This window comes from Papio anubis, chromosome 17, assembly GCF_008728515.1.
Source record: "Papio anubis isolate 15944 chromosome 17, Panubis1.0, whole genome shotgun sequence".
NCBI classification, from domain to species: Eukaryota; Metazoa; Chordata; class Mammalia; order Primates; family Cercopithecidae; genus Papio; species Papio anubis.
The window spans coordinates 51532859-51545575 of NC_044992.1; the positions used below are offsets into that span (position 1 = coordinate 51532859).

The window sequence follows — 12717 nt, forward strand, 5'->3', positions numbered from 1 at the left end:
AAGATGGATCACATACCGTTATTAGAAACAAAGTCATTAAAGATCAAAACATTTCCAAACATGTGTCTTCAAAACATGCTTTTTATGGCATGAGCTTCTCTTGATTAGTGGTGATTTTTTTCACCCCTTGGCCAGCTGACTCCCTCTCAACACTAGATTCTCATCAAACCATAGGAGTTTGTACCTGTAATACTCATTTGTATGTGAAGCACTAGGATTATTTGTAACTGTAATCTTGCTCCTTCACAAGAATCTGGTTAAGCCCCTTGTCCACTTTGGAGAATTAGGAAAAATTAAATCCAGATAGCATAATCTGTAAATCCACTTATCTGGACATACATAAACTTTATAGAGACTAGATGTGGTGACTTTCACCTGTAATCCTAACAGTTTGGGAGGCCAAGGCAGGAGGATTGATTGAGGCCAGGAGTTCAAGACCAGCCTGGGCAACAGAGCAAAACTATTAGTAAATAAATAAAATAATGATAATAATAAAAACTTTGTAGAACACTGAAAAACAAACATAGTACAGGACACTGAAAGAAAACACATACAACCCCTCCAAATACGAAGCTCCTGACCCCTTACCCAGTTACCTCACCTGTCTTACATAACCCAGGATGTCTAACAGAGGCCCAATGTCAATCCAATTACTAAATATTAATAAAGCTTGCTTGTTTTTCTTCTTTTAGATAATATAATACACTTAAATTCTAATGTGTTTTTTCAGCACCTCTATCATCAATTTTTTTATTTTTTTATTTTATTTTTTATTTTTATTTTTTTTATTTTTTTTTATTTTTTTATTTTTTGAGACGGAGTCTTGCTCTGTCACCCAGGCTGGAGTGCAGTAGTGCAATCTCAGCTCACTGCAACCTCCGCCTCCCAGATTCAAGCAATTCTCCTGCCTCAGCCTCCCGGGTAGTTAGGATTACAGGTGCCCACCACCATGCCCAGCTAGTTTTTGTATTTTTAGTTGAGATGGGGTTTCGCTATGTTGGTCAGGCTGGTCTCAAACTGCTGACCTCAGGTGATCTGCCTGCCTCAACCTCTCAAAGTGCTGGGATTACAGGCGTGAGCCATTGCACCCAACTTTTTTTTTTTTCTTTTTTTCTTTTTTTTTTTTATGAGACAGAGTCTCACTCTCTCACCCAGGCTGAAGTGCAGTGATATAATCATCCCTCATTGCAGCCTCCACCTCCTGGGCTCAAGTGATCCTCCCACCTCAGCCTCCTGAATAGCTGGGACCACAGGCATACACCACCACACCCAGCTAATTTTTTTTTTTTTTAATTTTTAGTAGAGATGAAGTGTCACTGTGTTGCTCAGGCTGGTCTCAAACTTCTGGGCTGAAGCGATTCACCTGCCTCAGCCTCCCAAAGTGCTGAGATTAAAGGTGTGAGTCCCCATGCCTGACCTTTGTAATCATCTTGTACCTGAGGCACACCTTTCTTTTTTGGCCAGGGGGTGGGGGGCAGAGAGTCTTGCTCTGTCACCCAGGCTGGAGTGCAGTGAGTCCATCCCAGCTCACTGCAACCTCTGCCTCCTGGGTTCAAGCAATTCGCCTGCCTCAGCATCCCAAGTCACTGGGATTACAGGCACGCACCACCATGCCTGGCTAATTTTTATATTTTTTAAGTAGAGATGGGGTGTCATCCTGTTGGCCAGGCTGGTCTTGAACTCCTGACCCCAAGTGATCTGCCCACCTCCCAAAGTGCTGGGCTCACAGGCATGAGCCACCGTGCCTGGCCAAGGCACACCTTTCTTTGGAGACCATCGGCCCAGGATAAACTTAGAAGAGTGTTAGATTGAAGGGCATGTACCTTATTGGGTACTAAATTGCTCTCCCAAGGTTTGCCCTAGTTTTATACCCCACTCTTTTCTTCACATTTTTACTAGAACTTGGTTTTAATACATGTTAATTTTTGCAGGTCAAAAGTTATGAAGTGGCATTTAATTATTGTTAAATTGGTATTTTCCTAATTATTAGTGAATCGTAGCATGCTTTATGTTTATCAGCCCTTAAAATGTCTCATGTTTGTATTACCTGTATTTTTCTTTTGTGTTATTTGTCTTTTCCACATTAATTTTTAAGAATCTACTTTTTCAGCCAGGCACAGTGGCTCATGCCTGTAATCCCAGCACTTTGGGAGGCCGAGGAGGGTGGATCATGAGGTCAGGAGTTCAAGACCAGCCTGGCCAAGATGGTGAAACCCCGTCTCCACTAAAAAATACAAAACTTAGCTGGGCGCGGTGGCGGGCACCTGTAATCCCAGCTCCTCGGGAGGCTGAGGCAGGAGAATTGCTCGAACCTGGGAGGTGGAGTTTGCAGTGAGCCGAGATCGCGCCACTGCTCTCTAGCCTGGGTGACAGAGCAAGACTCTGCCTCAAAAAAAAAAAAACTCCTCGAACTCTTGAACTCAGGTAATCCGCCCACCTTGGCCTCCCAAAGTGCTGGGATTACAAGCTTGAGCCACTGTGCCCGGCCTAAGTCTTTATTTTTAGTAGAGATTGGGTCTCACTATGTTGTCCAGGCTGGTCTCAAACTCATGGCCTCAAGTGATTCTCTCACCTTGGCCGCCCAAAGTGCTGGGATTACAGGCTTGAGCCACTGTGCCCGGTCTAAGTCTTTATTTTTAGTAGAGGTTGGGTCTCACTATGTTGTCCAGGCCAGTCTCAAACTCATGGCCTCAAGTGATCCTCTCGCCTTGGCCTCCCAAAGTGCTGGGATTACAGGCTTGAGCCACCATGGCCAGCCTTTTTATTCATTTTTTTATTATCTTTTTGTCATTGATTTCTAGCTTCACTATATTGTGCTTATAGGATATGTTCTGTATGGTATTGATTCTATGGCACCGGTTGACACTTTAATGGCCTAGTATAAGTCAATTTTTATAATGTTCAAAGTGTGCTTGAAATAATATTTTCTAATTGTTGGCTATAAGATTTTATATATAAAAATTAGCTGGGCATAGTGGCAGGTGCCTATAATCCCAGCTACTCAGGAGGCTGAGGCAGAAGAAGCTTGAACCCGGGAGGCGGAGGTTGCAGTGAGCCAAGATCGCACCAGTGTACTCTGGTCTCAGTGACAAGAGTGAGACTCCATCTCACAAAAAAAAAAATTATATATGTATGCTAGATAAATTTTGTTATATTGTTTAATCTTCTATATGTTACTAATCTTGTTTTATTTTTGTTCTAGCAGTTTTGAGGAAAAGCATGTTAAAATGTCCCACTGTATTTGTAGATTTTCTAGTCTTCCCTTGAATTTCTGTCAATTTCTGCCTTAAATATTCTGAGGTTGTATTGTTAGATTAATATAAGTATTAGGTTATTATAGTTCCTGGTGAATTGTTGCTTTATCATCAAGAAATGACATCTGAATCCCTAATACAGGCATACCTTGTTTTATTGCACTTTGCCTCATTGCACTTCCCAGATATTGAGTGTTTTTGACAAATTGAAGGTTTGTGGCAACCCTGTGTCAAGCAGCCTATTGGTGCCACTTTTCCAACAGCATGTGCTCACTTTGTGTCTCTGTGTCATATTTTGGCAATTTTCACAGTATTTCAAGCGTTTTCTTTATTATTGTATCTGTTATGGTGATCCATGATCTTTGATGCTACTATTTGAATTGTTTTGGGGTGCCACAAACCACAACCAGGTAAGATGGTGAATTTAATAAATGTTCTGACTGTTCCACTGACCGAATGTTCTCCTGTCTGTCTCCCTGTCCTTGGTGTTTTGTTTTGTTTTGTTTTGAGCTGGGATCTCACTCTGTTGCCCAGGCTGGAATACAGTGGCACCATCATGGTTCACTGCAGCCTTGACCTCCCAAGGCTCTAGCAATCCTCCCACTCAGGCTCCCAAGGTGCTGGAACCACAGGCACGCACCACCATGCCCAGCTATCTCCCTCTCCTTAGGCCTTTCTTTTCCCTAAGACACATCAGTATTGAAATTAGGCCAGATAGTCGGGCATGGTGACTCACAGTGGAAGAAGTAACTGATGATGTGGTGGAAATAACAAGAGAACCAGAACTAGAAGTGGAGAGGGAAGATATAACGGAATTACTGCAATCTCATGATAAAACTTGAATGGGTGAAGAGTTGCTTCTTACAGATGAACAAAGAAAGTAGTTTCTTGAGGCAGAATCTACTCCTGGTAAAGATGCTTTGAACATTGTTGAAATAACAAAGGATTTAGGATATCACATAAACTTAGTTGATAAAGCAGTGCCAGTGTTTGAGAGAACTGACTCCAATTTTGAAAGAAGTTCTAGTGTTAGTAAAATGCCATCAAACAGCACCCTATGTTACAGAGAGAGGAAGAGTGAAACAAACAGCCAATCAGACCAGGCGCAGTGGCCCAGGCCTGTAACCCCAGCACTTTGGGAGGTCAAGGCAGGGGGATCGCCTGAGGTCAGGAGTTTGAGACCAGCCTGGCTAACATGGTGAAACCCTGTCTCTACTAAAAATACAAAAATTAGCTGGGCGCGATGGTAGGCGCCTGTAATCCCAGCTACTCAGGAGGCTGAGGTGGGAGAATTGCTTGAACTCCGGAGGCGGAGGCTGCAGCGAGCCAAGATTGCACCATTGCACTCTAGACTGGGCAACAAGAACGAAACTACGTCTCAAAACAAACAACAAAAAAAATCACTATAGCCACCCCAACCTTCAGCACCCACCACCCTAATCAGTCAACAGCCATCAACACTGAGGCAAGACCCTCCATCAGCAAAAAAACTGTGACTCACTTAAGGCTCAGATGATCATTAGCAGTTTTTAACAATAAAGCATTTTTAAAGTTTATTTCTTTATTGCCCTCATGCAGAATCAATAAAATTTTGTGGAGTTTTTTTTGTTTTTGTTTTTGTTCTTTTTGAGAGACAGAGTCTTGCTCTGTTGCCCAGGCTGGATGAAGTGCTGTGACGCATTCACAGCACTTAATTAAAAATGAAGTATTTTAAGTTAAGACATACATTGTTTTTTTAGACATATGCTGTTGCCTACTTATTAGACTACAGTACAGTGTAAACATAACTTACAGAGACTAGGAAACCAAAAAACTTTTGTGACTCATTTTATTATGATGGTCTCAATATATCTGAGGTATGCCTGTAATTCTTTTTTTTTTTTTTTTTTTTTTTTTTTGAGACAGTCTTGCTCTATCACCTAGGCTGGAGTGCAGCGCCGCGATCTCGGCTCACTGCAGTCTGTACCTCCCGGGTTCAAGCAATTCTCCTGTCTCAGCCTCCAGAGTAGCTGGGATTACAGGCGTGCGCTACCACACCCGGCTAATTTTTGTATTTTTAGTAGAGACAGGGTTTCACCATGTTGGCCAGGCTGATCATGCAGGTGATCCGCCCGCCTTGGCCTCCCAAAATGCTAGGATTGCAGGCGTGAGCCACCACCGCGCCCAGCCTCTTTATCTTTTAAAGTCTGTTGTGTCAGATTTTAATATTACTAAATTAGTTTTCTTTCTTCATTTTGCCAGTTAAATTAAGAAGCAGTAGACAGCAATATTAAGAGCATGGAATCTGAAGTCAGGCTGCATGGGTTCAAATCCTAGTCTAACACATTCTGGTTGTGTGATCTCAGGCAAGTTATCATCTCAGTTTTCTTTTCTATAAAATGGGGATAGTTACTGCCTATTAGGCAAGTTATCATCTCAGTTTTCTCTTCTATAAAATAGGGATAGTTACTGCCTATTAGGCAAGTTATCATCTCAGTTTTCTCTTCTGTAAAATGGGGATAGTTACTGCCTACCTCGTAGGGTTGTTACAAAGATTAAACTACTTTTTTTTTTTTTTTTTTTTTTTTGAGACGGAGTCTCACTCTGTCACCCAGGCTACAGTGCAGTGGCACGATCTCGGCTCACTGCAAGCTCTGCCTCCCAGGTTCACGCCATTCTTCTGCCTCAGCCTCCCGAGTAGCTGGGACTACAGGCACCTGCCACCATGCCCAGCTAATTTTTTTGTGTTTTTAGTAGAGACAGGGTTTCACCGTGTTAGCCAGGTGGTCTCGATCTCCTGACTTTGTGATCTGCCCACCTCAGCCTCCCAAAGTGCTGGGATTACAGGTGTGAGCCACCGCGCCTGGCCTAAACTACTATTTTTAAATCACGCTGAACATCTAATAAGTACTCCATATGTATTCATGAAATAAATATATCTGCATTCTTTTTTGGTCAACTTTTCTGTGTCATTATTTTATAGGTATTTCTTAGGTAAGTATCATATAGCTGAACTTCTTTTTTATTCAATTTGAGGCTCTCAGTCTAACATGGAGGTTAAATACAATTTTTAAATTTAAATTTTGTTGTTATTATTATTTTGAGGCAGGGTCTCACTCTGTCACCCAGGTTGGAGTGCAGTGGCGTGATCTCGGCTTACTGCCTCCTCCACCTCCTGAGTAGCTGGGACTACAGGCACATGCCACCACGCCCGGCTAGTTTTTGCATTTTTAGTAGAGACAGGGTTTCACCATGTTGGCCAGGCTGATCATGCAGGTGATCCGCCCGCCTTGGCCTCCCAAAATGCTAGGATTGCAGGCGTGAGCCACCACCGCGCCCAGCCTCTTTATCTTTTAAAGTCTGTTGTGTCAGATTTTAATATTACTAAATTAGTTTTCTTTCTTCATTTTGCCAGTTAAATTAAGAAGCAGTAGACAGCAATATTAAGAGCATGGAATCTGAAGTCAGGCTGCATGGGTTCAAATCCTAGTCTAACACATTCTGGTTGTGTGATCTCAGGCAAGTTATCATCTCAGTTTTCTTTTCTATAAAATGGGGATAGTTACTGCCTATTAGGCAAGTTATCATCTCAGTTTTCTCTTCTATAAAATAGGGATAGTTACTGCCTATTAGGCAAGTTATCATCTCAGTTTTCTCTTCTGTAAAATGGGGATAGTTACTGCCTACCTCGTAGGGTTGTTACAAAGATTAAACTACTTTTTTTTTTTTTTTTTTTTTTTTGAGACGGAGTCTCACTCTGTCACCCAGGCTACAGTGCAGTGGCACGATCTCGGCTCACTGCAAGCTCTGCCTCCCAGGTTCACGCCATTCTTCTGCCTCAGCCTCCCGAGTAGCTGGGACTACAGGCACCTGCCACCATGCCCAGCTAATTTTTTTGTGTTTTTAGTAGAGACAGGGTTTCACCGTGTTAGCCAGGTGGTCTCGATCTCCTGACTTTGTGATCTGCCCACCTCAGCCTCCCAAAGTGCTGGGATTACAGGTGTGAGCCACCGCGCCTGGCCTAAACTACTATTTTTAAATCACGCTGAACATCTAATAAGTACTCCATATGTATTCATGAAATAAATATATCTGCATTCTTTTTTGGTCAACTTTTCTGTGTCATTATTTTATAGGTATTTCTTAGGTAAGTATCATATAGCTGAACTTCTTTTTTATTCAATTTGAGGCTCTCAGTCTAACATGGAGGTTAAATACAATTTTTAAATTTAAATTTTGTTGTTATTATTATTTTGAGGCAGGGTCTCACTCTGTCACCCAGGTTGGAGTGCAGTGGCGTGATCTCGGCCACCCTCACCTCTGAGTAGCTGGGACTACTGAGCGCATGCTGCACCACCGCGCCCGGCTAGTTTTGCCATTTTTAAAGTAGAACAGGTTTTCACCACCTTGCCCAGACTGGTCTCGAACTCCTGGGGTCAAGCAGTCGGCCTGCCTCGGCCTCCCAAAGTGCTGGGATTATAGGCATAAGCTACCACTCTACCAGCCCAAATTTAAGTTGCCTAGATTTAGAGGAGGTACATGTATAAAGATTTTATCACAAGAATTATATTGTATGATACTGTAATTTAGGCTTGTATCAGAGGTAGGCTGAGGGGTGCAGAGTCTGTCTCTGTTGCCCAGACTGGACTGCAGTGGGGCAATCATAGCTCACTGCAGCCTTGACCTCCCGGGCTCAAGTGACCGTTTCACCTCAGCCTCTCCAATAGCTGGGGCCACAGGTGCATACCTAATGCTCAGCTACTTTTTTATTTTATTTCTTGTAGAGAAAGGTTCTCCCTATGTTGCCCAGGCTGGTCTCAAACCCCTGGTCTCAAGTGATCCTCTTGCCTTGGTCTCCCAAGTGGTGGGATTACAGGCATCAGTCACCACACCTGGCCTGGGCTTCTAGTGATCTCATCACCCAGACAGTGAACACATTACCCACTTTCCTCTCTCTAGCCTTCCCTCCTTTTGGAGTCCCCAGTGTCTATTGTTCTCATCTTCATGTCCGTGTGTATACAGGGTTTAGATCCCACTTAAAAGTGAGAACATGCAATATTTGGTTTTCTGTTTCTGTGCTAATTTGCTTAGGAGAATGGCCTCCAGCTGCACTCACATTGCTGCAAAAGAAATGATTTTTTTTTTTTTTTTTTGAGATGGAGTTTCACTCTTGTTGCCCAGGCTGGAGTGCAATGGCAAGATCTCAGCTCACTGCAACCTCTGCCTTCCAGGTTCAAGCTATTCTCCCTCAGCCTGTAGCTGGGATTGCAGGTGCCTGCCACCACACCTGGCTAATTTTTTGTATTTTTAGTAGAGACGGGGTTTCACCATGTTAGCCAGGATGGTCTCGATCTCCTGACCTGGTGATCTGCCCGCCTCGGCCTCCCAAAGTGCTGGGATTACAGGTGTGAGCCACCGTGCTCGGCTGGCTTTTTTTTTTTTTTTGGAGACAGAATCTCACTCTGTCACCCAGGCTGGAATGCAGTGGGGTAATCTTGGCTCACTGCAACCTTTGCTTCCTGGGCTCAAGTGATCCTCGTGCCTCAGCCACCCGAGTTGCTGGGATTATAGTTGTGTACCATCACTCCAGGCTAATTTTTGTATTTTTAGTGGAGATGGGGTTTCACCATGTTGGCCAGGCTGGTCTCGAACTCCTGGCCTCAAGTGATCCCCCCGCCTCAGCCTCCCAAAGTGCTGGGATTACAGGCGTGAGCCACCGCGCCCAGCCTCATGTGTGTGACTATTGTACATGGGATCACATCCTTGATTTGGCTCTCAGCTTGAACATTATTGGTGTATAGAAATGCTACTGATTTTTGTGTGTTGATTTTTTTTAATCCTAAAATTTTATTAAAGTGATTTATTGGGTCTAGGAGCCTTTTAGTGGAGTCTTCAGGGTTTTCTAGGTATAGAATCATATCTTCAGTAAACAGAGATAATTTGATTTTCTCTTTACTTATTTGGATGCCTTTTGTTTCTTTTTCTTGCTGATTGCTCTGGCTAGGACTCCCTAAATACATTTATGTTTTAAAGTATTTTCATTTTTTAGAGTTGCATAGTGTTGCACAGTATGACTACACCATAATTTATTTAACCTACTGCCCATTGTTAATCAATATTTTCGTTGCTTTTGATCTTTTGGTATTGCAAACAATGCTGAGGCAGATACCTCTATTAGACAAATTCTGTCACACATGTGAAAAAAGAACATGCTGAACCATCTTGCCTCTTAAAGTTTCTGCTTGGAAGTGATGTCACTTTTTTCTTTTTTCATGAGCCAAAGCAAGTCATATGACCAAGCCTTTGTTCGTTCATCAGGTCTGAGATGTATAAGTTTCCTCAGGGAGGAGTCCCACTGGAAGAGATACCAAGTATATGTACTATATATACCTCTACCAGTGTTTTAAAAATATCACCCTGGGCCGGGCACGGTTGGGAGGCTGAGGCAGGCGAATCACCTGAGGTCAGGAGTTCGAGACCAGCCTGGCCAACCTGGTGAAACCCCGACTCTACTAAAATACAAAAATTAGCTGGGTGTGGTGGCAGGCGCCTGTAATCCCAGCTACTCAGGAGGCTGAGGCAGGAGAATGGCCAGAACCCCGGAGGCAAAGGTTGCAGTGAGCCGTGATCGCACCACTGCACTCTAGCCTGGGCAACAGAGTGAGACTCCCTCTCAATAAATAAATATAAAAATTATCACTCTGGTTGCTGAATGGAGAATGGATTATATTGGGGAAAGGTAGGAAGCTACTTGGGAGTGCAAGTGAAGAATTGACCGGGTACTTTAGGCAAGAAATGATAGCAGCTAGAACTAGGGTGGTGGTGGTCTGATTCCAGATGTACTTTGGAGGCAGAGTTAGTAGGATTTGTTCTTGGAGTGGGGATGGGCACAAGGGAGAGTACTGAAAGATAACTTCTAGGTTTTTGGTTTGAGCAACTGAGTGAATGATGGTGACATTTGAGTAAACACTAACATTTTACTGAGAGGGGAAGACCTGCGGGGAGAACAGGTGGTTTTTTGACAGGGGCAGCGAAACAAATGTTCTGTTTGGAATGTGTTCAGCCTGAGGTGCCTATTAGACATCCAAACTGAAATAACCAGTAGCCACTTGAATATGTGAGTCTGAAGATCAGACAGGGCAGAGTCACAGAAAATCTGAAGGCGTGGCAGAGCTGAATTGTAAAGCCATGGAGCTGGATGAGATCTCTTAGGGAGATAAGGGAGAGGGATAAGGGCTAAAGCGTTGACATACTCCAACGTATATAGGTGAACGGTGGCTTTGGATCCAGCAAAGAGGTCTGAGGACGAACCATTGAGATAGGGCAAAAAGTGCTGAGTCATGGAAGCAAACAGAAGAAAGTATATCAAAGAAGGAATGGTCCATCTTCTATAAGTTGGATATGATGAGGATAGTATTTGAGACTGTGGAAATCACAGTTGACCTGGATAAGTACAGTTTTAGTGGGGAGATCACCAGCTCTCCACTGAATGATCTCTAATTAGCAAAGTCTAATCAGATGGGTTGAAGAAAAGATGGGATGTGAGGGATAAAGATACGTTTTTTGAGAAGTTTTGTTGGGCAGGTAATAATTGAAGAATGGGAGGGGGACAAAAATGTGAAGATGAAATGATGATGTGTAAGTGAAATCTGTATGTAAACTGCAAATGCTCTGCAGGTGTTAGGCTTATTTTGTTATTTAGTATTCAAACTTCTAGGAATTTCAATGCAGCTCAGTGTGAAGAATCACTAAAAAGCGACAACTAGTCCTCAACTTGAGGACCATTAAGGGTCAAAGCCGTCAAGCCAATGAAGAGCCGAGAAATAAAGAGACGGTTTGAGAAGACGTAGGGGGTGGGGGGAACGGAAAGAGGACTTGCGGAACTAATATTGTCTTTCCAAGGACACCGTAGGGCGGATCTCGCAGCTACTGCCTTGTTTTAGGGGCGGAGCCGGCAGGAAATTTAAACTGAAACCGCGGCCGAGGACGCCAAGAGAATAATGTTTTAGCTGCCCTGGGGTAACCGGGGCTGTAGAGTAGGGAAGAGCTCATGGAGCGCGCGAACGTAATACGGAGGCCTCTGATGAAGGAGTACGGAGGCCGAAAAGGAGCCGGCATTTGATGAGCGAACCGATAAAGGGTACGGATGCCGGGAAGGGGAGAAAGAAAGGCGGAAGGGGTCGTTAATAGTTGAGGCCAGGTGCAGGGTCGTGGAGGGCGCTTAGGAATTGAGCAGCGGGTAGGTGCAGAAGCTGAGGAGGGTATAGGGGCCGGGAAGGAGTTGAGGGGACCGAGGAGTGAAGGTGGCACAGGAACGTAGGGGACAACAGCCTGGAGGGAGGTATGGAGATTGAGATGGACTGGAGGTGGCCAAGAGGTCACGGCCGTTGACTGAGCGGAGTCTGAAAGGAGGCGGGGAGCATGAGAGACTAGAGCCTGGCGGGAGTCGCGGTATGTAGGTCGGAATGGAGTTGAGTCTTGCTGTTCCCAGGAGTCGCGTTTCTATGCGAGTTTTGGGAGACAGTAGTGGGCGGGAGGCATGGAAGGTCGAAGGGTTGGTGAAGATGATTGAGCTGCTGTTATGTCCTTTCTCAGGAAACGATTGCCTCGAGCTGGAGAGTTCCATGGCTGACAGTAGGCCCCGGGCCCCGGACCTAGGTGGGTAAAAAGTCAGAACTAGGGACAGGAGATGAAAATTGCCCCAGGGTCTCTTGGAAAAGACCAAGAAATGTTCGCCCTATTGGAGTTTTCTGATCGCTCAGTGTTTTTATATACTTATTTGTTCATTTTATTTATTTATTGAGACGGGGGTCTCGCTGTGTTGGCCAAGCTGGTTTCGAACTCCTGGCCTCAAGCAGTCCTCCTGCCTAGGCCTCCCAAAATGCTGGGATTACAGGCGTGAGCCATGTCGCCCGGCCCACTTAGTGGTTTTATGTGTGTGTGTATGGACGCAGCATCATAGACCATTTTGGGATTCATGGTAAAGGTCAAGTAAGACTCATATTATGAACAAGAATAGCAGACAGATGTGGAGTCAGGATAGAGTGACTTATTAAATTTATAAATTATTACATTCATAGTTGTTTACAATAAAATCCGTAAGTTAAACACTGCTACCTAATTAGGTAAGTATTTTAGCGCATGGCACTTCCCTCCATACTGCCCCTTTAGTTAATACCATCCAGTTGGCCGGGCGCGGTGGTTCACTCCTGTAATCCCAGCACTTTGGGAGGCCAAGGCGGGCGGATCACGAGGTCAGGAGATTGAGACCATCCTGGCTAACACGGTGAAACCCCGTCTCTACTAAAAATACAAAAGATTAGCCGGGTGTGGTGAGGCGTGCCTGTAGTCCCAGCTACTCAGGAGGCTGAGGCAGGAAAATTGCTTGAACCTGGGAGGCAGAGTTTGCAGCGATCCGAGATTGCGCCACTGCACTTGGGTGACCGAGCGAGACTGTCTCAAAAAAAAGAAAAAAAAAAATGCC

At 44.2% G+C, this 12717-nt stretch overlaps 1 protein-coding gene across 4 annotated transcripts in view; it reads left to right on the top strand.

The window, feature by feature from the left end:
- The first annotated feature begins 10744 nt into the window (after nucleotides 1-10744).
- DBF4B (DBF4 zinc finger B) overlaps nucleotides 10745-12717 on the top strand; it is a 42567-nt gene continuing 40594 nt past the window's right edge. For 2 of the 4 annotated variants that reach the window (XM_009190816.4, XM_017950805.3), the window contains exons 1-2: nucleotides 10748-11373; nucleotides 11829-11891. In XM_009190816.4, the coding sequence (XP_009189080.2) occupies nucleotides 11355-11373; nucleotides 11829-11891 (82 nt within the window). In that variant the 5' untranslated portion in view covers nucleotides 10748-11354. Of the gene's footprint in view, nucleotides 11374-11828; nucleotides 11892-12717 lie in introns of all 4 variants that reach the window. The other 2 variants (XM_017950806.3, XM_031657636.1) reach the window with 2 other exon arrangements.